Source organism: Eschrichtius robustus, chromosome 14, assembly GCF_028021215.1.
Source record: "Eschrichtius robustus isolate mEscRob2 chromosome 14, mEscRob2.pri, whole genome shotgun sequence".
NCBI lineage: Eukaryota > Metazoa > Chordata > Mammalia > Artiodactyla > Eschrichtiidae > Eschrichtius > Eschrichtius robustus.
The window spans coordinates 82,277,562-82,304,191 of NC_090837.1; the positions used below are offsets into that span (position 1 = coordinate 82,277,562).

Sequence of the window (26,630 nt, forward strand, 5' to 3'; positions counted from 1 at the left end):
TGTCTTGTTTACGGTTTCCTTTGCTGTGCAAAAGCTTTTAAATTTTCATTAGGTTCCATTTGTTTATTTTTGTTTTTATTTCCATTTCTCTAGGGGGGTGGGTCAAAAAGGATCTTGCTGTGATTTATGTCATAGAGTGTTCAGCCTATGGTTTCCTCTAAGAGTTTTATAGTGTCTGGCCTTACATTTAGGTCCTTAATCCATTTTGAGTTTATTTCTCTGTATGGTGTTGGGAGTGTTCTAATTTCATTCTTTGACATGTACCTGTCCAGTTTTCCCAGCACCACTTATTGAAGAGGCTGTCTTTTCTCCATTGTATATTCTTGCCTCCTTTATCAAAGATAAGGTGACCATATGTGCATGGGTTTATCTCTGGGCTTTCTATCCTGTTCCATTGAGCTATATTTCTGTTTTTCTGCCAGTACCACACTGTCTTGATTACTGTAGCTTTGTAGTATAGTCTGAAGTCCAAAAGCCTGATTCCTCCAGCTCTGTTTTTGTTTCTCAAGATTGCTTTGGCTGTTCGGTGTCTTTTGTGTTTCCATACAAATTGTGAAATTTTGTGTTCTACTTCTGTGAAAAATTCCATTGGTAGTTTGACAGGGATTGCATTGAATCTGTAGATTGCTTTTTGTAGTATAGTCATTTTCACAGTGTTGATTCTTCCAATCCAAGAACATGGTATATCTCTCCATTGGTTTGTATCATCTTTAATTTCTTTCATCTGTGTCTTATAGTTACCCTCATACAGGTCTTTTGTCTCCTTAGGTAGGTTTATTCCTAGGTATTTTATTCTTTTTGTTGCAATGGTAAATAGGAGTGTTTCCTTAATTTCTCTTTCAGAGTTTTCATCATTCGTGTATAGGAATGCAAGAGATTTCTGTGCATTAATTTTGTATCCTGCTACTTTACCAAATTCATTGATTAGCTCTAGTAGTTTTCTGGTAGCATCTTTAGGATTCTCTATGTATAATATCATGTCATCTGCAAACAGTGACAGTTTTACTTCTTCTTTTCCGATATGGATTCCTTTTCTTTCTTTTTCTTCTCTGACTGCTGTGGCTAAAACTTCCGAAACTATGTTGAATGATAGTGGTGAGAGTTGGCAACCTTGTCTTGTTCCTGATCTTAGTGGAAATGGTTTCAGTTTTTCACCATTGAGAACGATGTTAGCTGTGGGTTTGTCATATATGGCCTTCATTATGTTGAGGTAAGTTCCCTCTGTGCCTACTTTCTGGAGGGTTTTTATCATAAATAGGTGTTGAATTTTGTCAAAAGCTTTTTTTGCATCTGTTGAGATGACGGTATGGTTTTTCTCCTTCAATTGTTAATATGGTGTATCACATTGATTGATTTGTGTATATTGAAGAATCCTTGCATTCCTGGGATAAACCCCACTTGATCATGGTGTATGATCCTTTTAGTGTGCTGTTGAATTCTGTTTGCTAGTACTTTGTTGAGGATTTTTGCATCTAGGTTCGTCAGTGATATTGGCCTGTAGTTTTCTTTTCTTGTGACTTTTTTGTCTGATTTTGGTATCAGGGTGATGGTGGCCTCGTAGAATGAGTTTGGGAGTGTTTTTCCCTCTGCTTTATTTTGGAAGAGTTTGAGAAGGATAGGTGTTAGTTAGCTCTTCTCTAAATGTTTGATAGAATTCGCCTGTGAAGCCATCTGGTCCTGGGCTTTTGTTTGTTGGAAGATTTTTAATCGCAGTCTCAATGTCAGTGCTTGTGATTGGTCTGTTTATATTTTCTATTTCTTCCTGGTTCAGTCACGGAATGTTGTGCTTTTCTAAGAATTTGTCCGTTTCTTCCAGGTTGTCCATTTTATTGGCATAGACTTGTTTGTGTAATCTCTCATGATCCTTTGTATTTCTGCAGTGTCAGTTGTTACTTCTCCTTTTTCATTTCTAATTCTATTGATTTGAGTCTTCTCCCTTTTTATCTTGATGAGTCTGGCTAATGGTTTATCAATTTTGTTTATCTTCTCAAAGAACCAGCTTTTAGTTTTACTGATCTTTGCTATCATTTCCTTCATTTCTTTTTCATTTATTTCTGATCTGATCTTTATGATTTCTTTCCTGCTGCTGACTTTGGGGGTTTTTTTTGTTCTTCTTTTTCTAATTGCTTTAGGTGTAAGGTTAGGTTGTTTATTTGAGATATCTCTTGTTTCTTGAGGTAGGATTGTATTGCTATAAACTTCCCTCTTAGAACTGCTTTTGCTGCATCCCATCGGTTTTGGGTCGTCGTGTTTTCATTGTCATTTGTTTCTAGGTATTTTTTGATTTCCTCTTTGATTTCTTCAGTGATCTCTTGGTTATTTAGTAGCTTATTGTTTAGCCTCCATGTGTTTGTATTTTTTACAGTTTTTTTCCTGTAATTGATATCTAGTCTCATAGCGTTGTGGTCAGAAAAGATACTTGATACGATTTCAATTTTCTTAAATTTACCAAGGCTTTATTTGTGACCCAAGATATGATCTATCCTGGAGAATGTTCCCTGAGCACTTGAGAAGAAAGTGTATTCTGTTGTTTTTGGATGGAATGTCCTATAAATATCAGTTAAGTCCATCTTGTTTAATGTGTCATTTAAAGCTTGTGTTTCCTTATTTATTTTCATTTTGGATGATCTGTCCATTGGTGAAAGTGGGGTGTTAAAGCCCCCTACTATGATTGTGTTACTGTCGATTTCCCCTTTTATGGCTGTTAGCATTTGCCTTGTGTATTGAGGTGCTCCTGTGTTGGGTGCATAAATATTTACAATTGTTATATATTCTTCTTGGATGGATCTCTTAATCATTATGTTGTGTCCTTCTTTGTCTCTTGTAATAGTCTTTATTTTAAAGTCTATTTTGTCTGATATGAGAATTGCTACTCCAGCTTTCTTTTGATTTCCATTTGCATGGAATATCTTTTTCCATCCCCTCACTTTCAGTCTGTATGTGTCCCCAGGTCTGAAGTGGGTCTCTTGTAGACAGCATATATACGGGTCTTGTTTTTGTATCCATTCAGCCAGTCTACGTCTTTTGGTTGGAGCATTTAATCCATTTACATTTAAGGTAATTATTGATATGCATGTTCCTATTACCATTTTCTTAATTTTGGGTGTTTATTATTGTAGGTCTTTTCCTTCTCTTGTGTTTCCTGCCTAGACAAGTTCCTTTAGCATTTGTTGTAAAGCTGGTTTGGTGGTGCTGAATTGTCTTAGCTTTTGCTTGTCTGTAAAGGTTTTAATTTCTCCGTCAAATCTGAACGAGAATCTTGCTGGGTAGAGTAATCTTGGTTGTAGGTTTTTGCCTTTCATCACTTTAAATATGTCCTACCACGTCCTTCTGGCTTGCAGAGTTTCTGCTGAGAAATCAGCTGTCAACCTTATGGGGATTCCCTTGTATGTTATTTGTTGCTTTTCCCTTGCTGCTTGTAATATTTGTTCTTTGTATTTAATTTTTGATAGTTTGATTAATATGTGTCTTGGCATGTTTCTCCTTGGATTTATCCTGTATGGGACTCTCTGTGCTTCCTGGACTTGATTGACTATTTCCTTTCCCGTATTAGGGAAGCTTTCAACTATGATATCTTCAAATATTTTCTCAGTCCCTTTCTTTTTCTCTTCTTCTTCTGGGACCCCTATAATTCGAATGTTGGTGTGTTTAATGTTGTCCCAGAGGTCTCTGAGACTGTCCTCAGTTCTTTTCATTCTTTTTTCTTTATTCTGCTCTGCAGTAGTTATTTCCACTATTTTATCTTCCAGGCCACTTATCCGTTCTTCTGCCTCAGTTATTCTGTTATTGATTCCTTCTAGATAATTTTTAATTTCATTTATTGTGTTGTTCATCATTGTTTGTTTGCTGTTTAGTTCTTCTAGGTCCTTGTTAAACGTTTCTTGTATTTTGTCCATTCTATTTCCAAGATTTTGGATCATCTTTACCATCATTACTCTGAATTCTTTTTCAAGTAGACTGCCTATTTCCTCTTCATTTGTTTGGTCTTTTGGGTTTTTACCTTGCTCCTTCATCTGCTGCATATTTCTCTGTCTTCTCATTTCGCTTAACTTACTGTGTTTGGGGTCTCCTTTTCACAGGCTGCAGGTTTTTAGTCCCCTTTGTTTTTGATGTCTGCCCCCAGTGGGTAAGGTTGGTTCAGTGGGTTGTGCAGGCTTTCTGGTGGAGGATACCGGTGCCTGTGTTCTGGTAGATGAGGCTGGATCTTGTCTTTCTAGTGGGCGAGACCGCATCCGGTGGTGTGTTTTGCAGTGTCTGTTAACTTATTATGATTTTAGGCAGCCTCTCTGCTAATGGGTGGGGTTGTGTTCCTGTCTTGCTAGTTGTTTGGCATGGGGTGTCTAGCACTGGAACTTGCTGGTCGTTGAGTGGAGCTGGGTCTTAGTGTTGAGACGGAGATCTCTGGGAGAGCTCTCGCCAATTGATATTACGAGGGACCAGGAAGTCTCTGGTGGACCAATGTCCTGAACTCGGCTCTCGCACCTCAGAGGCTCAGACCTAACACCTGGCCGGAGCACCAAGACCCTGTCAGCCACACGGCCAGGTACGTGGGGAGTTTCTTGCCTTTTGGGAAGTCTGAGGCCTTCTGCCAGCGTTCAGGTGGTGTTCTGTAGGAGTTGTTCCACATGTAGATGTATCTCTGACGTATTTTTGGGGAGGAAGGTGATCTCCACGTCTTACTCCTCCGCCATCTTGAAGGTTCTCAAGAACCCTCCCCTTTAAAAGAGCACACCTGCCTTTTATTCCTTTTATTGTTTTACAAAAATAGTTAGTGAGTCTCTACCTTTTCCAAGCTATACAAGCAATTAAATGTGTTAAATAATGTTTCTCTTTTTTTGTTGTTGTTTTTTTAAAGCAGAAGCAGATTTGGGGGTGGGGAGGAGCATACACTCACCACATGGTGCACAATTTTAATTTTAACATTTAAAATGATTTGACAACTACAAGTCTCATCTCTGAACAAATATTTTTATTAAAAAAAATAAAATAGTGTAGAGGAATACCAAATTGTTCATACTAGAAAAAAACTGCTAAACTTTATGATTTCAAAGACAAGCTAATAGAAAGTCTAGAAGGATGTATGCCAAGTGGCTCATGGTGGTTCTTCTGAGGCCTGGGATCTAATTAGTAAGAATAGTTGGGTAGGGTTTCCAGTTTTATTACAGGAACTTCAAAAAAAAAGTGGTGGCGTTATAGGTAATACTTAGTTTCCTTTTTTTGCGTTATTCTCTTAAAGAAAAACTCCAAAATAAAAATCATACTTCTATTAAAAATCCTTTTTGCTAATGCAGAGTTCATATATATAATCTATTAAGCCTTCGGAAATGTGTCCATGCTGCCTTCTTTATATACTTACTGCTAAAAGGAAAATATTATATTAAATGGAGGGCTGTTGCTTGAGTTTTACATGCTTTTGCTCAAAAGTGAATAAAATTAGTGTGCATACTATTAAGTATGCTTTAAATAGTATTTGTCATAAGTCATAGTGTGTTATTTTAAGGCACACATCTGTGGGTTACATACATGATGGCAATTATAAGCAGATTACTAACAAAGTGCATTCTGAGTTATAAACAAAAAGCTTCAAAGGATTCATGTTTCCTTGGGAAGAACATAAATTAAAACATCAAAGCAGTTGTTTCCCTTAAGAATTGTAGTTATTTGGATAGCTTGTCAGTGCTACAGAGTGCAACAAGTGGGCTAGGGTTATTGATTTTCACCTTGTGTTACCAAAACATTTTTTCATTGACAAATATTAATTGCTTATTAAGTGCTAAAGAGTTTGATGGTCCTGATATTGAATTTTATAATGAATTGGCCTTTTAGTTTGGCTTATCATTAGACAATGTGATTGCATTAAAGATAAAAAGGTTTCAGCCAGTATGTCTCCCACTCTAGGGGTATCAAATAGATATTCCTGTAGAGCTTATTCTCAGCAAGAGGATATTTAATTCATTTTCCTTTATGTGTAAATGACTTCTCTTTGACCAAACTATAGGGAGTGCTTGCTTAAATATGCATTGTATGACTATAATTAGTAGTAAATTATCCAGTATATCTTGCATTGATTCTAGTTCATGAATCTAGTAAATCAGTGAAATTTCTATCGGAACAAAGTTGGTGATTGTGATCATTAATATGAGTCTTTATAAATCATTAATTTGGTTAAAATATTTCTCCTTTCATTTTTGAAAAGGATCTGTATATCAAAGTGAGCAACCAAATACATATGTGTGTGTATACATGCATACACACGTACACAGACATACAAGTTCCATTTTAAATCCTTTTTGTCTTTCCTTTTAATAGTATATCTTTTTTGTCTTTTTATAGTTATACTCAGGGAAGTCTTAACCCTATTGTATAATGACCTTTCTGAAACATCAAAATTTGTGGATAACTGATGAAATTTAAGCAAAGTTAAATTAGAGAAATTGGACTGTCAGTTTTCTCAGTTGATTAGTATTGGCTGTTTGGAATTAGAAGTTCAAATATATGCTTTTGATCCTAGCAATCTGCCTTTTTAATAAACTATTTACTGATCTGAGTTAAATAATTATTGCTTGATATAGAGTTATTATTTAAAATATAAAATTGTTATCAAACTTCAAAGCAATTTTGTTGGGTATTAACTGCAGTGATTCATCGCAAAATTCTCTACCTGAAAAGTGACTTGTACGCTGGGGACAACTTTGAAATCTGTCACTTAAAAGTATTAGTTAAAAACTGAGAATTCAAGTCTACAAATTGTAAAATAGACCAGCTCTTTCCTTTCTGCCCACGCCTTACACTGGTAGTGTCCTCTGTCGTTTTAACCGCATCCTTTTGCTCCTTTCACTCTTTCTGCTGTTCATGGGTTATCTCAGCCCCTTACACTCAGTTATTTAACAGATAGTCACGGAGAGACTGCTGTGTGCCAGGAACACTGCCGAGTGCAGGATCTACGCCTTCAGCGGCTGTCTGTGTGCTAATAACTCCCAAATCTGTCTCTCCTTCCGTAAATCTTTTTCTGAGCTCCAAATTTTTCTTTCTCATTTTCTGACATATTTCCAGCTACCTGCTCAAGCCCTCCACCTTAATATCTACATGTCCCAAACTAAGCTCGTTATTTCCGCCTGATGATGTCCCACCAACCCCTCGCATCCCCACTAAAAGCACTTTCTTTTTCTTATGCTTCCCTGTCCAGGAAACAGCATCACCACCCGCCCAGTTGAACCTCCCTTTCCTGCCCGCATCCAGTTCTTCATTCAACTCTTAATTTACCTACTATATTTGCCTGCCAACCATTCCGTTTTCTCTAATTTCTCTCCTCTCTCTGCCAGAATTGTCCTGAAACTGGTCTGATCTGACCATTCTCTTATTTAAAAACTTTGGGAAACTCCCTGTGTAGTTTGGGACTATGAACTAAGTCCAAATATCTTAGCACAAAAAAAAGGCAGTTTATAGCCTGGCCATAGCTAGCTTTTTCCCTCATCCCCAAACCTGTCCCTCCTCATCGTCCTCTGCCCCCTGACCCTCCCAGTGGCAGAGGGACAATTCCTGGACCTCTCCCACATCTTCACTCTCACAGGTCTGCCTCACCTATCTGCTGGGATCTGGGCCTTGCAAGTCTTGTCCTTCAGGCCAACTTCTCCTTTAAGCTCAACTCCACTACCACCTTCTTTCTGTACCTTGTTTTGACATCTACCCCTGAACAGAAATTGCTGCTTATTCATCTGTGTTTCCATGGCACCCAACACACATTTCTGTTATGCCATTTCGTATATCACACACTAGTTGCTTACTGTCAACCCGTCCCAGTCTCCTCCTAGATTCACTGGAAGGGGCCATGTCTCATCTTTCTACTGATATCTAACATGGGGCTTATAACATAATAAGCTCTTGATAAACATTTTAAAGTACATTTCTCCAAAAAATATTGAATCCCATGAGGTAGGCAAGAAAGATATTATCCTTATTTTACAAATAAGCAAATTGTGTCTCGGAAAATTTTGCCCATTCAAGAGAGCAACAAGGTCAAATTTTAATCCCCTAGATAAAGATGGGGTAGTCTAAGAATAAGTCAGGGCTGACAAGTAGTATCAGTGTTATTTTGCCATAGTAATTGCCAGGGAATATTTTAAAATTCAGTTGCTATTTGGAAAAAAATTTACATATTTTATTGTTTTATTACTATTTTAATATTAAAAATATGGAATGATACTTCAAAGATAGGAGGATGATTTTACAGTTTTCTAATTTGGCGTGTCTTGACTTAACAAAAGAAATAGACCTTGTAATATAGGTCAGTATTAATTAGGTTACTTTCCAGACTAATCTGATTTTCTGTTTTAATAAGTTAAAGGAGCCTAATAAACCACACATAAAAGTATAAAATTCTTAAATCTGTATTGTCTACTAGTGTATGTACTCTGTCATCCTCCAAAATAAATATGAGCCAGAAGATACAGTAATATATCGGTTAATACACGTATGAATTTTAGAAATTTATGTAATGCTCTAGGTTTCGTTAACACTTTCAAGTCACTTCTCTTTTTGGAATGATGAAAACATTAGATCCTTTTGAAATGTGATTTTGAAAACTATAAATTCCATATTAGTACAATCTGGATAAGACAGTTTTGTGTCACCAGGCACTGTACCAGGCCAAAGAGAGGTGGGAGAGCACATGTGTGAAGGCCCTGTCCTAAAGCTCTAGCCAAAACCATCTTCTGTGTTCGCCTTAACCCAAATCAGAACCCACGAAAATGCTGAGGTCCATCTGGATGGACGATTCCTCAGGAATGTGATTGCTGTCCCTGCTGGTTCATGTGGACGCATGTCTGTTGAAGGCTGCTATGGAAGGGCCTGCAGTCTTTTGAGAGGGCGCAGAGATACGACAGTTCATGTCCTAAGGAACTCCAAGTGGAAGCAATTGGGCTTTACTTTTGCGGCACAGTATTATCTTTAAGAACATTTTCTCCTGTCTTCTTTGAAAAATTATATAACCATTTTATGTTGGTCCAATTTCTCAGGAATCCTTTGAATATTTAACAACAGAATTTTTTTATCAGGATCTTCATAGTCTGAGAATACAAAAGCAAAACTTTGTTCATTTTAAGACTTCTAGCATGTGTTTGAATAGATTTATATCAGAAATATGATAAAAAATACTTAGCTTTGGGTCTGAGATCTATAGAAAACATTTGCATATTCTTAAAAGCTACAGAAAGTTATACCTTAATAAATGTCTTACAGTTATTTCATACCAGCAATGTGAATAGTTGATAACAATTAATTTATTCTCTATCCTTTTTATTGGAAACTGAAGCACATTTATCTAAATCATATAGGCATTCAGTATTTGAGTATCCATGAATAATCTTTAAATATGACTCTATTTTAAAATGTTAACGTATATGAAAAATGTTGTGGTTGGAATTATGTCTCAAACTAGATTTTTTTCTTCTGTTATCATTATTTAGCTTAAAAGAGTCTCACATACAATACGAACATACTACATCAGTTATTATAATTTAAGTGGGTAATTTTTAGTTACTTCATCCTGAAAATATTTGCTCTAGTAAAGCAGAAGACGGGTGTGTGTGTGTACAGGTACACATGTGTGGTCAGCTCCTGATTATCTGTAGCAAGAAAAAGAGGAAGAAAGACTTTAAGTGGTGAGACTTATGGAAAATTTATTTGAATCTGAAAAAGTTCCTCAATTGAATAGAAGGGATAGCAACCTCTATGCCTAAGACCAGTACATATTTTTTTCATAGAGGTTGCTGTTATGATGGCTACAATATTTTAAGATTGGAAATCAACTATTAAATGGTTACTCTCTACTTGTTCATTTGTAGATCTTCCTTTTTAAATTTAATTTTGATAATGTATAATTGATATTAGTGAAAATATAAGCCTCGGTATCCTAAAAATCTGAAATTCTTATGCCTAAATTACAATAGTGAAGCAATCTTGAGCATTTTTTTTTTTTAAAGATCACAGGTATATATCATTTATAAATAAATACATATACTCAAGGATGCTTGCTCATTGCTTTGTTTTTTTGTTTTTTTAAATTTTTATTTATTTATTTATTTTTGGCTGTGTTGGGTCTTCGTTTCTGTGCGAGGGCTTTCTCTAGTTGCGGCGAGCGGGGGCCACTCTTCATCGCGGTGCGCGAGCCTCTCACTATCGCGGCCTCTCTTGTTGCGGAGCCCAGGCTCCAGACGCGCAGGCTCAGTAGTTGTGGCGCACGGGCCCAGTCGCTCCGCGGCATGTGCGATCTTCCCAGACCAGGGCTCGAACCCGTGTCCCCTGCATTGGCAGGCGGATTCTCAACCACTGCGCCACCAGGGAAGCCCCTTGAGCATCTTTTGATTCTTACTATTCCTGGATAAGTGTGTTGTGCACACACATGCTGGTTATAATCCTCCACAAAGAAATTTCAAAAACTATTGCCTGTGTCTTAAGGATTACCAATATGTAGATATCAAAAAAAAAAAAATCTCCTTTAATTCATCAGTGTCAGTCAGTTTATTACCAAATGACATTTAAGTAACTTTCAGTAACTGAAAACGTACAGTAAATGCTGCAGCTATTTTTAGGGAATAAAGTCTGTTTACTGGAGGCATTATATCTTATAATAAAGCTTAAGATAGGGAACTTTATTATATTTATCCTTAAATCTGTTTTCCATTAAGATGTTAAAATGATATCATATCTACTTGTCCTTTGCCCTGAATATATATTCTTTTCAGTTAGATAGTGATAGAAAATAACTCAATTCATTGAATCGTTCCGATACACCTTGGATTGGCAAATGCCACAATGGGTTGACTCTATAATATAGAGTTGGCATAATGTGAATAAAAAATGTTGGCTTGGCCCTCCATCAAGAAAAGAAATTATTGAGTTGAACAACCCATTTTCAACGCTCAGATCTCCGTTCAGAATCATTGTAGAACCACCAAAGGGCAGTATCGAGGCAGATATGCTTACACAGTCACAGATAGTACAGCCAGTAAGAGAAGCTGGGCTCCTTTCAATGCTAGAGAATTTTTGGAATGCATTTTCCATCTACTTCCATTTTGGTCAATACTTTTAGTTTCCATATTTTGTGTCCCAAGTGACAAAGAGCTGGGCCCCTAGTTTTATGATTCTTTCCTCAAGAAGTGCCTATTTATGGTCCCTGTAGGTAGGTATTGCCTCTATGGGGGCACAGGCGAGCTCATGGGAGGGTGAAAACCTTCAGGGCCCCAGGAAGAGAGACTGCTGATGAGAGCAATGGGGCCACCATCCACCTCCTTCCCCACCCGTGAAGAGGGGTGAGGCAGCTTCTAATCTTTAAACCTCTGTTTAAGGTCAAGGAAAAGAGTTTTCCTTCATCTACCACGATAGCAGTGGGCTCAGGGACCCTGCCTCTCCCCACAAGTATGAGGACTGCGGGGTGTCAGCCATCTGCAGGCCAACAACTTTACCAGCTTTTCCAGCCACGGTTGCAGGTTTGTGATAAAATAAGCATAGTCCTGGCCTCCTGCGTGGTGTTATGAGAAACTATAACGACAGCCAGTTGCCTGTTCCAGCACTCAGTCTGTTTTGAAATCCCACATTTTGAGACGTGGTTGACCTTTAAGATACCATCCAACTCTAAGATGTCATGATTTGAAAGCCTGGAGAAAGTTTAAGGAAAAGATACAGAAATTATTTTAAGAGTTGGAAAATGAGACCTGAAAGGAAAGGTTACATGATAGTCAGTGAAATTTTTTTTAAATCCTGAAAATAAAAAATAAATAAGTAAAAAAGGAGCAAGTTGCAGTAACAGCCTTCAAGTCTATAAAAGGTTATCATACTAAGATTGGTGACCAGCTGTTCTCCATCTCTACTGAGGCTAGAACAGAGGAAGCAGGCTACTTACACTGTAGCATTTTGGATTTAGATTTGAAAAAGGAAAAACTTCCTGACAGCACAGTGTTAAACACAGAAAGGGGGTCCTCAGGGGGGGGGTTTGGCATCTTCTCTAGAGAGATTCGAAAACAGAATGGATTTTCATCTGGCCTGCTTTAAGGCAGCCCTGTGCACATACGGAAGAAAATGGGTGGCCTTTCAATGCTCTTGGCCACGTCATATGGCCTTAAGATCCCACACACAAAAAGGCTACAGAAGGCTTAGTTCATAGTGGGAATTAAATTTGACTCAGACCTTCTAATTGGCCATAGATTAGACTTTTTTTTTTAATGTGTTATCATCTGCCTAAATCATTTGTTTCCTTGAGCAGGTGAACCTTAAATATATAATACAATTTTCACAAATTGGTTGCTTCGGAGAAAGGAAAGGGGTAATTTTTTCTTGAACATAATTAATTCTTAACTTTTCAACTCTTTCCAAATGGCTCTTTTTTGATGAGTCTTCCCCTTGCCTAACAAACAAAGCTGTCAGAGCAATGTCTTTGTCTCCCCTCCGCCTTGAGCCGTTACCTCCCTACCAGTCAGCCAGGAAATCAGCAGCCTGTACTGGGATGTCAGAAAGGCATGCAAATCAGACCCTGGTCCACCTTCCTCTTCCGCCTTTTCCTGACTTTGGCTGCCGTTGGGAAGAGATGCCAAATGTTTGGTTGGTGCTTCAGGTACAGAGGAGAGCGTGTCCTGAACCTCACTTAGCGTTGTTTGTTATCAGTAAGGGACCAGCCCTAGGAAAATGTAGGTATTTGTAGGTCTTTGCTGTTACCTCTCCTTTCCTTTTTGGGGCTCATCCTCACTTCCTAAGCACTCACTTCCCTGGATATCTGGCCTGTCTCCAGCTATTTCCTGCGTGTGTACACAGATGGACACTTCATTCAGTCTCACCCTAAACTCAAGGCATCTGCCATGCTTGTATCTCATGAAAGCAGGTTTGTCCTGTTTGCTGTCTGCCAGAGCACACGCTAGGGAAAATGCCTCAACTGAAAGCATAATTGTATTTGTAGAAATTTCAGAGACCATGCGCAGCCAACTGGGGACGCACCTGCAGCTCAGCAGACCTTTCAATCACCCCTCACATTGTCACTGCCTGTTTTACCCCTGAGCCAGCCATGCTGCTCCCCGAGAAGGCCTGCGACCAGGGTGGCCCCTTCCCTCGCAGGCCCTACAGACCCTGGGGCTGTGAAAGTTCGGTCAAAGTCCTTTTTTTTTTTTAGTTTAATAACCGTTATACAAAATACATGGGTCAGTCCTTTATAAGTCTTTCCCTTGTGATGGTGTTTATGATAGCAAAATTGTACCTACATTTGGAAATCTTTTCTTCAGAATTTATGTTACAAGTAGGAAATTTTGTTTGGCTGGATTTTTTCCTCCCCTTTAAAAAAGTGATGAGACCTGGAAATTAATAGATGTTCTCTTTGATCTCGTTCAGTCTGTAGAGTGGGTGCAGTATAGAGTCCTACATTTTGGTTTCAATTCTCAAATTTGACGTTTGGAAGCTGAATTAGCAAGAACTCCAGGAAGAGACAGCAGTTTTAGAGAATATTCTAGACAGTCATAACTTGTATTGATGCTGACCAAATCATTTTGGAAATCCGTGTCTCTCCTCCTCTGTACAACAGGGTTAATTATACTTCTTTGCCGAGCACATTGAATGTGCCTGTTAAAAACTGTTGGGTAAGTGCAAGCCTTGCTCCTTATTAATGAGGCCTCTCAGTTCCTTTTCTTTCATAAGAAAAAGGGGGAGAGAGTGTTTAACAATTCAGCACTCTGTCTCCTGCTAGGGATAATTGCTTGATTTCTTTTATTGTTCATAGCACTTCTTGAATTAGATTAATTTCTTTATATTCCATTTCTGTCTTTTCAAGACAGCAATTTCTTTGACTAAAAATATAACAAGGCATATGATACTCATCCACGTATAAAAAGTAAACCAAGCCTCCTTTTACTTTGAAACCCGTTGTTTTGGAAAATGTTCTTTCTAGTTGAGCATTTAAGATCCCAAACCATTGGGTTTGCCCCATCACAAAGCACTTCCAAGTTCACTGTGATCCGCGCACAGCTGCATCTAAATGCCAGAATAGAGGGTTAAAGTCAGTTCAGGTGGTGCCTGCGCAGATCTGAGAGAAATTCAGAGATTCTGAACAAAAGACAATGGCAACATTTCCATTACACTGGGGACTGAAGCACCTCTCAGGCTGAGATTGTAATGAACTCACCAGATGTACCAAACCATTTAAAATAGTGAGCTTCCCTGAGCTACCATGAGTGGTACTTGCTTTCTTATAAGACAACAGGTCTATCAGCTGACACAGCAGTCAGTACTCTGTGGTTTTTCTCTATGTTGCTTTGAATGACAGCCTGTGGGGCACCTCGCAGTGTCACACTGTGTGTGTGTGTGTGTGTGTGTGTGTGTGTGTGTGTGTGTGTGTTGATGTGTTCTGAGCTAAAGTATAGTTCCCCTTTGTTCAAAACAGACTTTAAAGAAACTTACACATTAAACTCAGTATCTAACCTTGACAATAAAAACAATGAAGGAAAACAGGACCGTGATTAGTGAAATGAGGAGGAAGTATTTATTACTAGACACCTAGAATGAGCATAAATATAGTTCTGAGTTTCCTGGCAGGAAAGCAAGCTCGTGTGAGATTGTGTAATTATCTTTTCATGATAAAAGAAACCAACAAAATTTATCTGGAAAGATAAACATTTTCCTGGCAGAAAATTCCAAGATGAACTTAATTCACAGGATCTTCTATTAGAGACACGAGATAACATAATGACGAGTGTCTTCAGCTGACCCGGAAGTATTCAAGTGGACGTTTCAAACACTATAAAGGATGAAGATATAATGTGAAATATTAGGAGCCTGTGTGCCTGGCTTTCTGCCTTTACTACAGGGCCATCTTAGCCAACCTCACAGAGAGGTATGTTAGGGAGACCATTGGGTTGGTACATCCTTTTGAACCTTCTGGTTTACAGCCTACTCACTGTTGCACTCTCTTCTTTTCTGAAGCACATTCTGGTTGCTGATTAAGGAGGGATACTAATCTGAAGGAGGTAGGCTTAGCATTCTGCTTTGAGATTTAGGGGCCCAAACTCCAGCAGGAGGGTTGAATCCACCTCTACGTGGAGCTGGGCTTTGGTGGAGGGGGGGCTTGCAAGAAGGGCAAGCTTTTAGAGGAGCTTTTAGTGTGTGCTCACACTTTTGATGCATACCAGGACCCCAGAGCATGGAAGAAATTATTTTGAATGAAATATTTTTAACGGAAGGGTTGCATTAAATGCCATGAGGGACCAGACAGGAAATAAGGGAGTCAGGCAGTGGGTGTTAGGTACACAGACCCGCTTGAGTCAGGGCTGGGACATGAGAGCAAACGCCCAGGCCCACAGGGCACCTCCACTCAGCCTGGCCCATATTGCCACGTGCAAAGGCCCAGGATTGCCAGAGTGGAAGCAATCCTGGGCTTTTCCAGGAGAGGCTAGAAATCTTGATTTTAAATGATGTTTAATGAATTCGAATATAGGCTCAGAAACTGTTTTTAAAAATCATTTTGCAGGTCAAACCCAATATGTATAATCTGGTTTCGTATATGATTAGGGCATTTTTGGGGGGGTTCATTAAATGGCATACTCAAGTAATTGATTTATGTGATTGTTTACATTTGTCTGGTCATGGTTTTTTTCAGCTTTATTGAGATATAATTGACATATAACATGTGTAAGTTTAAGGTGTACAACGTGATGATTTGATACACTTATATATTGCAAAATGATCACCCACCCTGGCGTTATCTAACACCTCCATACCATCACGTGACTACCATTTCTTTTTCGTAGTAAGAACATTTAAGATCTACTGTCTTAGCAGCTTTCAAGTATATTCATCTGATCATCTTTAAATAAGGAGGAGTAACACAAATATTAATAATATTCATTGAATTCTTATTATGTGCCATGCGTTGTGCAGAGGGCTACATATGTACTAACTCATTTAATCTTCACAAAGCTCTTTGAGGCAGGAATTATCAGTGTCATTCTCAGTATCGTTATCGACATCATCATCGTCATCTCTGCTTCATAGACATGGGTGCCCCTGAGGTTAAGGAATGTAAATAACTTGCCCCAGCTTCCGCAGTAAGCAGTGGAGCCCAAAGGCAAGGCAGGCAGTCTGACTCAGCAGTGTCCTCTGCCAGCCCAAAGCCCAGTACTACCAGTATAACATTTTTTTTCTCTGAGTGTTGAAAAACAGGCATTATTTTGGATCCCACAGCGCGTTGTCTAATGACAGGAAAGAACAAAACCCAAAAAGCACTGAGGAATGTTCTCACACCCCCATCCCTGTCTCCCTTCCTCATTGTAATCACTCAGATATGAATTGTGAGAAGTGTCTCACTGAAATTTACAGTATGGGTGTGGCAGGGCGGAGGTGGAGGAGCCCTGAATCACGCAGTGAGCTTGATGCTCCCACCAAGACTCAAGGCTCACAGCTCGTCATCAAGAAACAGCAGATGGAAACAACCCTTCCTAGCGTTGCCTTAGTTTAAGGGAACACATTTCCCCATTCCTTCCTAAACCAAGAGGGGAGACCAACCTCCCGTTGTAAGCAGACTGAATATTGCTTCGTGTGGTAGAGATACGGTCTTTAATAGTTTGTGTAGAAACAATACAGTATTATGCTAATTTGCTAAGTATCCCAGTCTTTTCGGTAACTATTAATATCATTAAACGTGAGTGTAATTTTTTCTTAGTAAAGACCTTTTATCAAAGACCGCGTCTAAAATACAACATCCTTTTTTTTTATTCATGGTTAAATCAATGATAGCTATTTGGCAAAGGCTTAGAATTATCCCTGTTAGCTTGTTTTTAATAACATTTGATTTATATGTGTGCTCAAACCTCCAATTCATGCGTGTATATATGTGTACTAATTGTGGCCATGTGCATTTAAACACAGTGTTATTGGTGGGAAATGAAGCATAAAATGTGAAAGATGTATAATTATTAAGGGGTTGAAATTATAGTTTTTGACTCCTTCCAGAACGGGGATGTTATGATACAGCTTTGATTGTTTTTCATTTCAGATGAAGTTCCTGGAGAGATTTGGTGATCAGTTTTTCACCTTCCTAATTAATTGTAAAATTCTTCCCTCTAATGGACATAAATGAATTAACACATTGGTTTGCCCATTAATATATGCTTTTCCTTCGGACTCATGCTGTCCTCCCCAGTAGGAGACGGGTGGACTCCTCAGAACAAGATCAAAGCCCCTGGCTGTATCAGTGAGAGAACTTTGGTTGCTTTTCCTCTTTTTCTAACCTAAATTTTTAAGTAAAGAACATAATGGTCTCTAATATCCATGACATAACTTTTTCAGCATTGAATGTATTTGCATCTGTATGCGTAGCAGTTCTCTGCAATGCATGCGATGAATGACTCTGAATTTTATTTCAGACAATCCACGGTCACAAGGGACCAATCACTGCCGTGGCCTTTGCCCCTGATGGACGATATCTTGCCACCTACTCAAACACAGACAGCCACATTTCTTTCTGGCAGGTAAGTGCACATGCTGCAGGGTCTTGATGTGTGGTGCATGATCCGCTTTTGCTGGGAAAGGCTCCCTGGTGACCTACCCACCAACCCTCCCTTGGGCCCTCCCTCCCTTCTTTCAACAGATATCAAGTATTTATTGCTTGCTGATTATGTGCCAGCTGCCAGCATGCAGGGGCTACTGAGAATACAATTAGCAACCTAGAAAGAGGGGGTCTGCTCTCACCAAGCTTTCAGTCTGAGGGAGACACAAGTAAATAAGCAAGTAATTACGATACAGGGGGAACCTGGGAGTAAGGCTGTGGGCCGGCTTCACAGAGGCAGCAACACCTGAGCTGAGACACGGTGACGGTGACGACGTCAAGGAAGGGCCAGGCGTTCAGGGTAGGGAGGGGTGGGTGTTTGGAGAGAGGTAGGGATCATTCAGATGTAAGTGAGGGCCTGGCCTGGAAGGAGTTGGGGCAAGGAGCACTGCTCAGGCTGTTAATTTACACAAGGCATCCGGACAACGCCAACAGGGCACAGGGGAAAGGGCAGCCTCGTATTAACTTCATGCCTCATTTGTATTATCTCATTTTCGTTTGCTTTCTGAATTTCCACATAATGCTCTTCATTTCCAAGCTATTAAAACACTTTCAAAAATCTGAGTATCACTGACTGGCAGTACATGAGAACAGCTCTGTTTGATTATGATTACAGTGAATATTAATTTGAGCAACTGAGTTTTATAATAGAACTTGTTTCATCCTCAGTGATTAATCTCCATCCCATCTTCTTTTTAATTACCTTACTCCTGATAACTACAAAAAAGTTAAACCTTACCAACACCCCCCCACCCCCGCAAGTTAATGGAAAATTCTGTTACCTATCCTAGGATGCAAGTATGTTTTATGAGATTCAGTTTATTGCTTTGAAAACTAAAAAAGCAAATAAAAGTTTAAACAAGACTTCACAATGTGACGATGATTTTTAAAAACTCAATAGCTAATGTAATGTAAAACAGATACAATAAATTGCTTAATTAACCACATGCTATTGAAGCATGACAACTTCCAGATCTGTCCTAGCTTTTTCTACTTTTCATCTAATTTAGTTTTCCAGTCTGTTTTCTTATTATCCTTTCTTCCAGAATGTATCTCCAGCATCTTAAGTGGCTCATATTAAACTTTTCCTTAGAGATGTCACCGAGTCTTCATTTTTCCTAGTGGGTAACCCCAGGACTCGTATTTTATTCTACTGAAATCCCACAGCAAGTCCATAAACAACTCTTGCAACACTGGTCCTGTAGACAGTGTCTCTACCAACTGTTCTTTTCTGCTAACACAGTGGTGTCTGTGACACCAACTGTACTTTGATACACATTTTCCTGAATTTCCTGTTCTCTTGAAATCCCAGAGGAGTGTCCATGTGAAACTCCCTTCATTTGGCATGTATGCGGTGTGGAAGCGCTGGGTGCCAGCCTAGCTTTAGGGACATGGAACCAAGCAGTCTCGGGTCCCTGCTTTCCAGGAGCTTGTGTTCGCCCCATGCTTTATTCTTGGGAATAAACAAAACCAGATCTCTTCTTTTTTGTTGTTCAATTTTTCTTCCTGCTAAGAAAATATACTTCCTTATATAAAGGGATACCTCCTAAATTGGCCAGATGTGAAACTTTCCCCAGTATTTTCCTGAATGTCTAAGGGATAAACCTTTTCCCCCTTATCTAGGTCTTCAGAGTCCTATTTGGATATGTTCATCCCTTCCTTGAATCTTTTTCTATGTTTATCAGAGTTGCTGCCCGGCTCATTGATGGAATTATCGTTAGCATCTTCCTCACCCTGGAGATCAAGATCGTTCCTTAGATGCTGTCTTTTTGAAACACCTCTTTCTGTCCTCCAGTTCAGGCTCCTGCCGTTGCCTCTGGGCTTCACCAAGTGCACTTAACCCCGCGCGTCTGTCCACGCGGCTCTGCCCAGCTCCTTTCCTTGTCTGCACGCTCTTCTCCAGGGGCACCTTGTGTTACTTGCAGGGGTGTGTGTTCAGTGGACAGAGCACCCAAGCAACTCAGGCAACACCCAGGTCTTGCTTGCCCCTAAACCCAATGTCAGAATTTAAAATGTGGCCCATTTCTTCCCTGCTTAAATTATACCCAGCTTGGTCTTAAAATTTAAGTGGAAGACACAGAAATATCATTTCAACTTTCTCAAGAAAATACAATAAAACCTCTTCCAGAAGTATAGTGGGTTTTTATTTGAATTAAAGAGAGTCCAAAAAGCAGTGTTAGATCTACCGTGGCTCTCCCCCAATGGGCTTGGCTGATTTATTTATATACATATTGTTTAGGTCTAATGATGTATGATAATACTTTTATATGATTCCAGTAAATGTACTGCAATATATTTTGAAAACTTAATGAAGCCTTATTAATATAGAGCCTCACAAAAGCCATCAGCTATTAAAATCTTTGCTGAGAAATGAGTGTTAATGAGAATTACTGGTTGGATAATTACTCAAGTGAGACTTAATAAAAGGTTTGGGTGCAACATTACTTACACTGAGAATAGCATTAAAACACTTCCTGTTTTGATGAATTACATCTGTATGTATGTCTGTGTGTTCAGAAAATAATCTTCTCAGAACTGGTCTTGTGAAGCATTATTTTTAAAGGGAAGGAAAAAGCCATGGTTGCCGTTAGTTCGTTTACATACTCAGCCGCTAAATGATGTCATTTGGCAATCTTTCAAGCCCTTTGATTCTCCAACAACGTATTCCTACTATTTGAATATTTCACTCCAGTGTATCCATTGGTATTTGAGCCAGGAGAGTTTATAATGAAATACAACCATCATTCTCTCACCTGAATTTTGCCACCACCCTCCAACAGTTAAGTATCCTCTTCCAGGAATGCTAATAATAAATCAGATGGATATTGGTTTCATTTAGTTTTCTTTATTCCATCACACAATAGAACACTATTCAGCCATTTTAAAAGGATGATGTAAATCTATAGTCATTAACATAAAAAGATTGCCCTCAACATTTTGTTGAATGAAAAAAGCAGATTGTGCAACTGCCTTTTAATATGAGCCTGTTTATGTAAAACTCCTTAAACCTGCTTCTCCTTATGTGGAGATAGGCTTGGAGATCTGGAAAGTGGTTGACCAAAAGGTTAGTGATTGTCTCTGGGAAATGATATTTCAGGGGATTTTTGCTTTCTTTTTTATACTTCTCGTTATTGTTTGAATTTTCCACGATGAGTATTTATTATCTTGGTAGTGAAGAAAAAAGCTAATGTGACCAAATATTATAATTCCATGTAGTTTTCATTCATGCAGGGCTCAGATTGCCTTTACTTTAGCATAATTTGTAGCCAGTCTCTGATCAAATATTAATATTGAATAACAAAATGGCTAGTTGTTTTGGTGAGAGTTCTTCGATGGAGCTTACTGGAAAAATCAATACCCACCCTTACTACTTCAGATTCATCTCTTATTTGAAGAGATCATAGGAAAAGGATGGTCTGAGGAACAACAAATTATAGTTAACATGAGAGTCTTTGTCTTTCCATCTGTTTTCTACCATAATCGTTACGTACTGTGTAGAATTTCACATAGCCCTGTTCTGAGGCAGGAAGGCTGTTTGACCCTAACAAAGCATTTATCAATCATTTGAAGGATGATTCAGCTTGTAAGGAGAACGCAGATATAATAATGGACTTTTTTGGGAAATCTTTCCACCTGTCACATTCCAGTAAGATGTTCTCTCCCTGCCCACTTTAGCCTTCAACCCACTTCTTGTACGTGGCTAAATTTGAAGGAAGGAATTAAAAATAAGGATGTGTCTGAGCCTATCGGATGCCCCTAGCTTTTTGAGCCACCAGCAGAAATCAAGCTTCATACACATTTTCATAGAAAATCCATAAAGAATGAAAAATACTTTGTAGTTATTTATCAACTGAGAAATTAGATTTTTTAAAAGCACAGTATGCCTGTTGGTGCCAGTTAATTTTAACCGGCAATTTTCTGGATCATTTGGATCTGCTCTGTAAGAGGACTAAATAATGATGTACTGTTACTCTTTGTACAAGTGAGAACTAGCAAATCAAGCTCACCGTCATTATTTATATTTAAGCTATTTGGGAACCTCCACAAAGCAATAAGGCCCTGATTTTTATCTTTTATGGAGTTTTTGGAAAAAGGAGGGAAGGACGCAAGGAAAGAGGTTCTTAGAGGATGACGGTAAGGTACTGCCTGGCTTTAAATGTTAACTGCACTTTAACAGAAAGAGTTAATGATAATCATACGTTTGGTTTTAAAATGTGACCTCGTACACTAGTGATTTTTTTTCACCTCTGTGTTGTGTTCGGCACTATTATTAATGCAGGAAAATCAGTAACATTAGTCATCTTAAAAGGGTTATTACTCAAGATGATTTAAATTGTGAAAATGTCAGTGGAGCCTGCACGCGTCCCGCCAGAGATGCCATGATTTACACCCCCTGACACCATCCTGCTTCTGAGAAGGGCCGGGAAAGGAATGGCTTATATTTTGCACTGATCCAAATGCAGAGCATGATATCAGCAATAACACACCTTAAATGTCCTAGGACACGCCAAGGTTTCCTGTGTCAACCGTGTGCACACATTGGAGCATAATCTGCATGCTTCACGCAAGTCCCTAGAGTCACGTACATTCAGGTGGAGGTACTGCTGGAGAGAAGAACTGGACATGAAAATTAGTGCAAAGAAAAATATTATTCCCAAGCCCTCTTTCCTGATGGTCAGTGTGCTTGCCACGTGATTTGTAATAGCACAAAAGATGAATATTGAAAAAATGTTAAGTAATATTTAGAATCTAAAGGATTCTTCAGACTCAGTCGCTCAGATGACAGTTCACTTAGATAACGGCCATTCAGCATTTAGCACTTTGACATGAACGCATAGTTGTTCATGAGCCATAATTTCCATGTTATTTTCCATTTACGTGAACGAATTAAGAGAACTTAAAACTCAAGTCAAAGCCAGAAAAGCTGCCCAAAAAGCAGAAATCACCAACTGATAAAAACATCCTGCCAATAAAGCGTTAGAGTGTGCTTTCTTTAGCGTGGCAGCAAAACAGTGGGCCACACGTGCAGTGTTGAGAGGTGGTTGATTCTTGTTTTTTCCTTCAAAATAAACTAGAGCTTTCCAGAGATTGGATTTTTTAAAAAGCAGGTGAGGAGGGAAGGTGTGGTAGGTAGCGATGAGAAGCGGGGTAAGTTTTGAGCTTTGATCGGGTCACCTATTACTCTGTCTACTGCTTAACTTTGCGTCATTTTCTGAAACGAATTCGAAGTCCCCAAACTTGTCTTTGGGGGCTCCTTCTTCAGGGGATGCAGTGAGCATTATTACTAAAGAACAGAAAAGTCTGCCATTTGAAATACCCACTGTTTCTAAATATTGTCTGATTGAACCGTTTTATTAAAATGTATCATTTAGCTGCCTTCTTAAAGATGGATGGGCTTTCCTGCTGTCCAGTTCTACCCACCAGGTAAAATTTCTCTGGGTTTACGCATTTGCTGTAACAGCATCAGAACAATTTCAGATACACTGAAAGGAGCCCTTTAGAGGTTAACAATAGACTCTTAGATGACCGCGAAGCCTCATGATGGAGGAGAAAGTGACCGCAAGGGTGTGTCCCTCGAACCCCTCTCTGTGGCGGGGAAAGGGAAGCGGTTCCTGCAGTGACACGTGTGCTCTCCTGTCCCCGTGTCCCTCCAGATGAACACCTCCCTGTTGGGGAGCATCGGCATGCTGAACTCGGCACCCCAGCTGCGCTGTGTTAAGACCTACCAGGTGCCCCCCGTGCAGCCGGCGTCCCCCGGCTCCCACAATGCCCTCAGGCTGGCCCGGCTCATCTGGACCTCCAATCGCAACGTCATCCTCATGGCCCACGACGGCAGGGAGCACCGCTTCATGGTCTAGGGCTCGTGTCTGCGTCCCGTCCCGGTTCCCCCAGGTCTCCAAGCCCAGAGTCCCGTCCTTCCTCAGTGCCCACCCCCGCCGGGGTCATGGGGGGCACAGCCGGGTCTGTGTCCCTCCGCATGGTCCCCGGGGGCAGACTCCTGCTCGTGCCACCTATTGACTGAGGCATGCACACATCGCTCCGCGGGAAGTGGCCGTCCCGTCCCCAGGTCGTTTCTCACCGCCGCAGAGGGAGGGGCAGCCAGCGGTCCCGTTGCTCGGTGCACCAGAAGCCCGGAAATCAATAACCACTGTGATTGCACTGCCAGCCCAGATCAGCAGTTTCCTCACGCTAAACCCCACCTCTGAATGCTGTTGGAAGCTGGTTATTCTGACATTGGGTTTTGAGGTCATGTGGCAGTCCTAATTATTGACACCATTTTCCTTTGGATTTCCTAAAACGTGCTATTGTTTACCAGAAAGATTCTGTGTTTACGTGGGGTTTTTTTCTCCGGGAGATTGCTAGGCAATTACTCAATCCAATTTCCTAGGGTTTAGCCACTACCTTCTTTATTAACACCTAACCGATTGGAGATTAATGAGAAAATACACACACACACACAAATTTTCCTTGTGGAGACTACAGTTTCCCAGACACCTAGCCTTCTAAAATGCTCATATCCCGCTTAAGTGATACGGTATTTAATAGCTCAAAATCAAAATGATCACTACTTATGATCTAGTTAATATAATTATCCAGTCACTATGATCTCTTAAATGGACTTTTGTAATAAAGAACCAAGTTTGAAAGCATAGCGTATACCTGAAAAGAAGATTCTTTGGCTACAGATCTTTTTAAGAAAGAGCTTACCCCTTCCTTCCAGAAACTTCACAGACCTGCAGTTCCCATAAGTCAGCTATCATGTGATAGTTACAATTCAGCCTTCAAACTACTACTGATCAGTTAAAGGAAAGCTAAGACAGCATTTCTTTTAAACAAGTATTCTAGAAAATTATTAACTATGGCACAAGCATTCAGGAGCATGCAGTCATCCTCGGTATCTGCGGAGGATTGGTTCCGGGACCCCTGAGGGTACCAAAATTCACACATACTCAAGTCCCTGATGTAAAATGGCAGAGTACACGGAGGGCTGACTGTGTATACAAATGTGGAGGCTCTCAATCTTTCCGAATCTATCCGAATATTGCAGTAGGGTGTTCATCACACTTCCAAGTAAGCTTTAACTAGGTCACTTTCTTCTCCTTATGTCAGATTATGCTGGTTCTTGCTCATAGTAATGGAAAAAAAAAAAATCTGTAAAATAATATTTTGGATGACTTGCTCCTAATAAACCTTGCTCTGTATATAGTTGGGGATTTGGTTGATTGGTTGGTTGTTGATTGGTTGGTTAATTGGGCAAAATGGTTTATTAAGTACAAAAATAGAAAATGATTTATTAAATTCAGAAAAAATACGTGAAGTTTACAAAGCAACCAAAATGATAACGGGAGTGTCTAATTTAAAAAGCATAGATTGTCAGAGTTTATATAATATACAAAAAAAGTAGGGTCACAGCCCAGGAACAAATACATCTGTTATTTTATTGAAACAGATTTCTAAAGAACATGTTAGGAAATTAAGACCACTAGAACATCTCTTTCATATCGATATGAAGTTTGTCATTTCTAGTGATGGCAAACCCATCCTATACCTTGGTTTTAGACTTTAGGTATTCTTAAAAAGTGAATTTATGCCATAATGCATGTACATTGTATTTATAAAGATTATATATGTAGCTTCCCAGGAAGAAACTCACAACTATACAGCGTAGACTTGCTTTGTTTGGTGAACATGCTGTTGTGCCCGATATAGGTAGAGAAACCTGAGGAGAACAAGAGGTGCTCTCGGTTTTTCCCGTGGTTTCCCGAGTCTTCAGTGCGAGTACCTAGCACGTGTTCACTTTATGAACTGAAATGGGGGTTAATTTATTCTAGACTACAAAGCTGCTTTGGAATGATGAAGTGTAAAAGTATACCTTAGAGATTTTTTTTTAAACAGAATGTTCAGGGCATCAGGAGGAAGGTGTGAGACTGTGGGCAGGCCACCCCAAAGCATGGACGGCACACCCCATGGAGGGTTAGAACAAAGCTGTGAGGGCCCTAGGAGCCAAATACCTGGGCAGTGGGCCTCGGCCAGCTGGCCACACAGCCTGGCTGCACAGATGGCCAAAACTGTTGGCCCCTAGAACATTACAATTGTAAAACTCTGGGGTGGATGGTATCTGATGGTGAGACAGACACCTCTAACTGCTAAACCAACATCTGCATTCTTGTTCACACCAATCTCTCCTTGGCTGTTTCGACAACCACAGTTGCAAACTTCATCACAGCTCAGATTTTCTCAGCACTGAGGTAAACTTTACCTTGTCATCCCAAGTGTACGCTTTTGGTGTCTTATTGATCTTGTTGGCACTGTATTTGGACCTGTCCTTGTAAACGTAGAGACATATGTGGCTTCATTGGTAATTTACAAGTGAAAGATGATGTGATACCTGTATGAAAATGTAATGATTGAACTCACTGTGTACAGCACGTGACGTAAGATGTCTGCCTCTCAAGGCATTTCTTGATGACTCCACTTAACAGATTCTCTATGTGCTGAATGTCCCTGTGTACTTACGTGTGTTAAATAAAACTGAATTGTACTGAAGATTGTTTTTCTCATTAAAAACATTGTTCACTCTTAAACGTTCTCAGTTGAGATCCATATGCTTTCTCCCAGTTTTGGTACCAAATTAAGCCTTCTATTTCTGTCTGATGATTATTCATTTCCCTGGAGAGCTAGCTTCAGGAAAGGCAAACTTGTCCACAAAGGAGAGCAGAGCAGTAAGGGAGTCTCTCTCCCAGCTGTGGAAGTGAGAACCACACTCCTACCAAGACTCAACAGCACCCTCTGTGGTTTGGGCAAGGGAATTGCGTGCCTGTTGCTTTAGCTCCACCTTAAATTGCTCCTAAATAGACTGTTAATCGTACCAAATTTTATCTTGTCAGATTTGATGACCCGGCTTGGCTGCCCTGGGGTGGGGGGCTGGGCTGAGATCATTAAATTCATTTCATTTAATACTCTGTTTGGAGTTGAATTTGAATCCCTGAGGAAAAAGGGTATAATTGGTTTTCAGAAAAAGCAAGAGTAACAAAATAGGTCATCATCGCTCACA

General features: G+C 39.6%; 1 protein-coding gene across 3 annotated transcripts in view; it reads left to right on the forward strand.

Moving 5' to 3' along the window:
* WDR7 (WD repeat domain 7) overlaps nucleotides 1-26,122 on the forward strand; it is a 364,708-nt gene extending 338,586 nt beyond the window's left edge. For all 3 annotated transcript variants that reach the window (XM_068562633.1, XM_068562635.1, XM_068562634.1), the window contains 2 exons: nucleotides 17,394-17,498; nucleotides 23,230-26,122. In XM_068562633.1, the coding sequence (XP_068418734.1) occupies nucleotides 17,394-17,498; nucleotides 23,230-23,433 (309 nt within the window). In that variant the 3' untranslated portion in view covers nucleotides 23,434-26,122. The remainder of the gene's footprint in view (nucleotides 1-17,393; nucleotides 17,499-23,229) is intronic.
* Nucleotides 26,123-26,630: the final 508 nt, after the last annotated feature.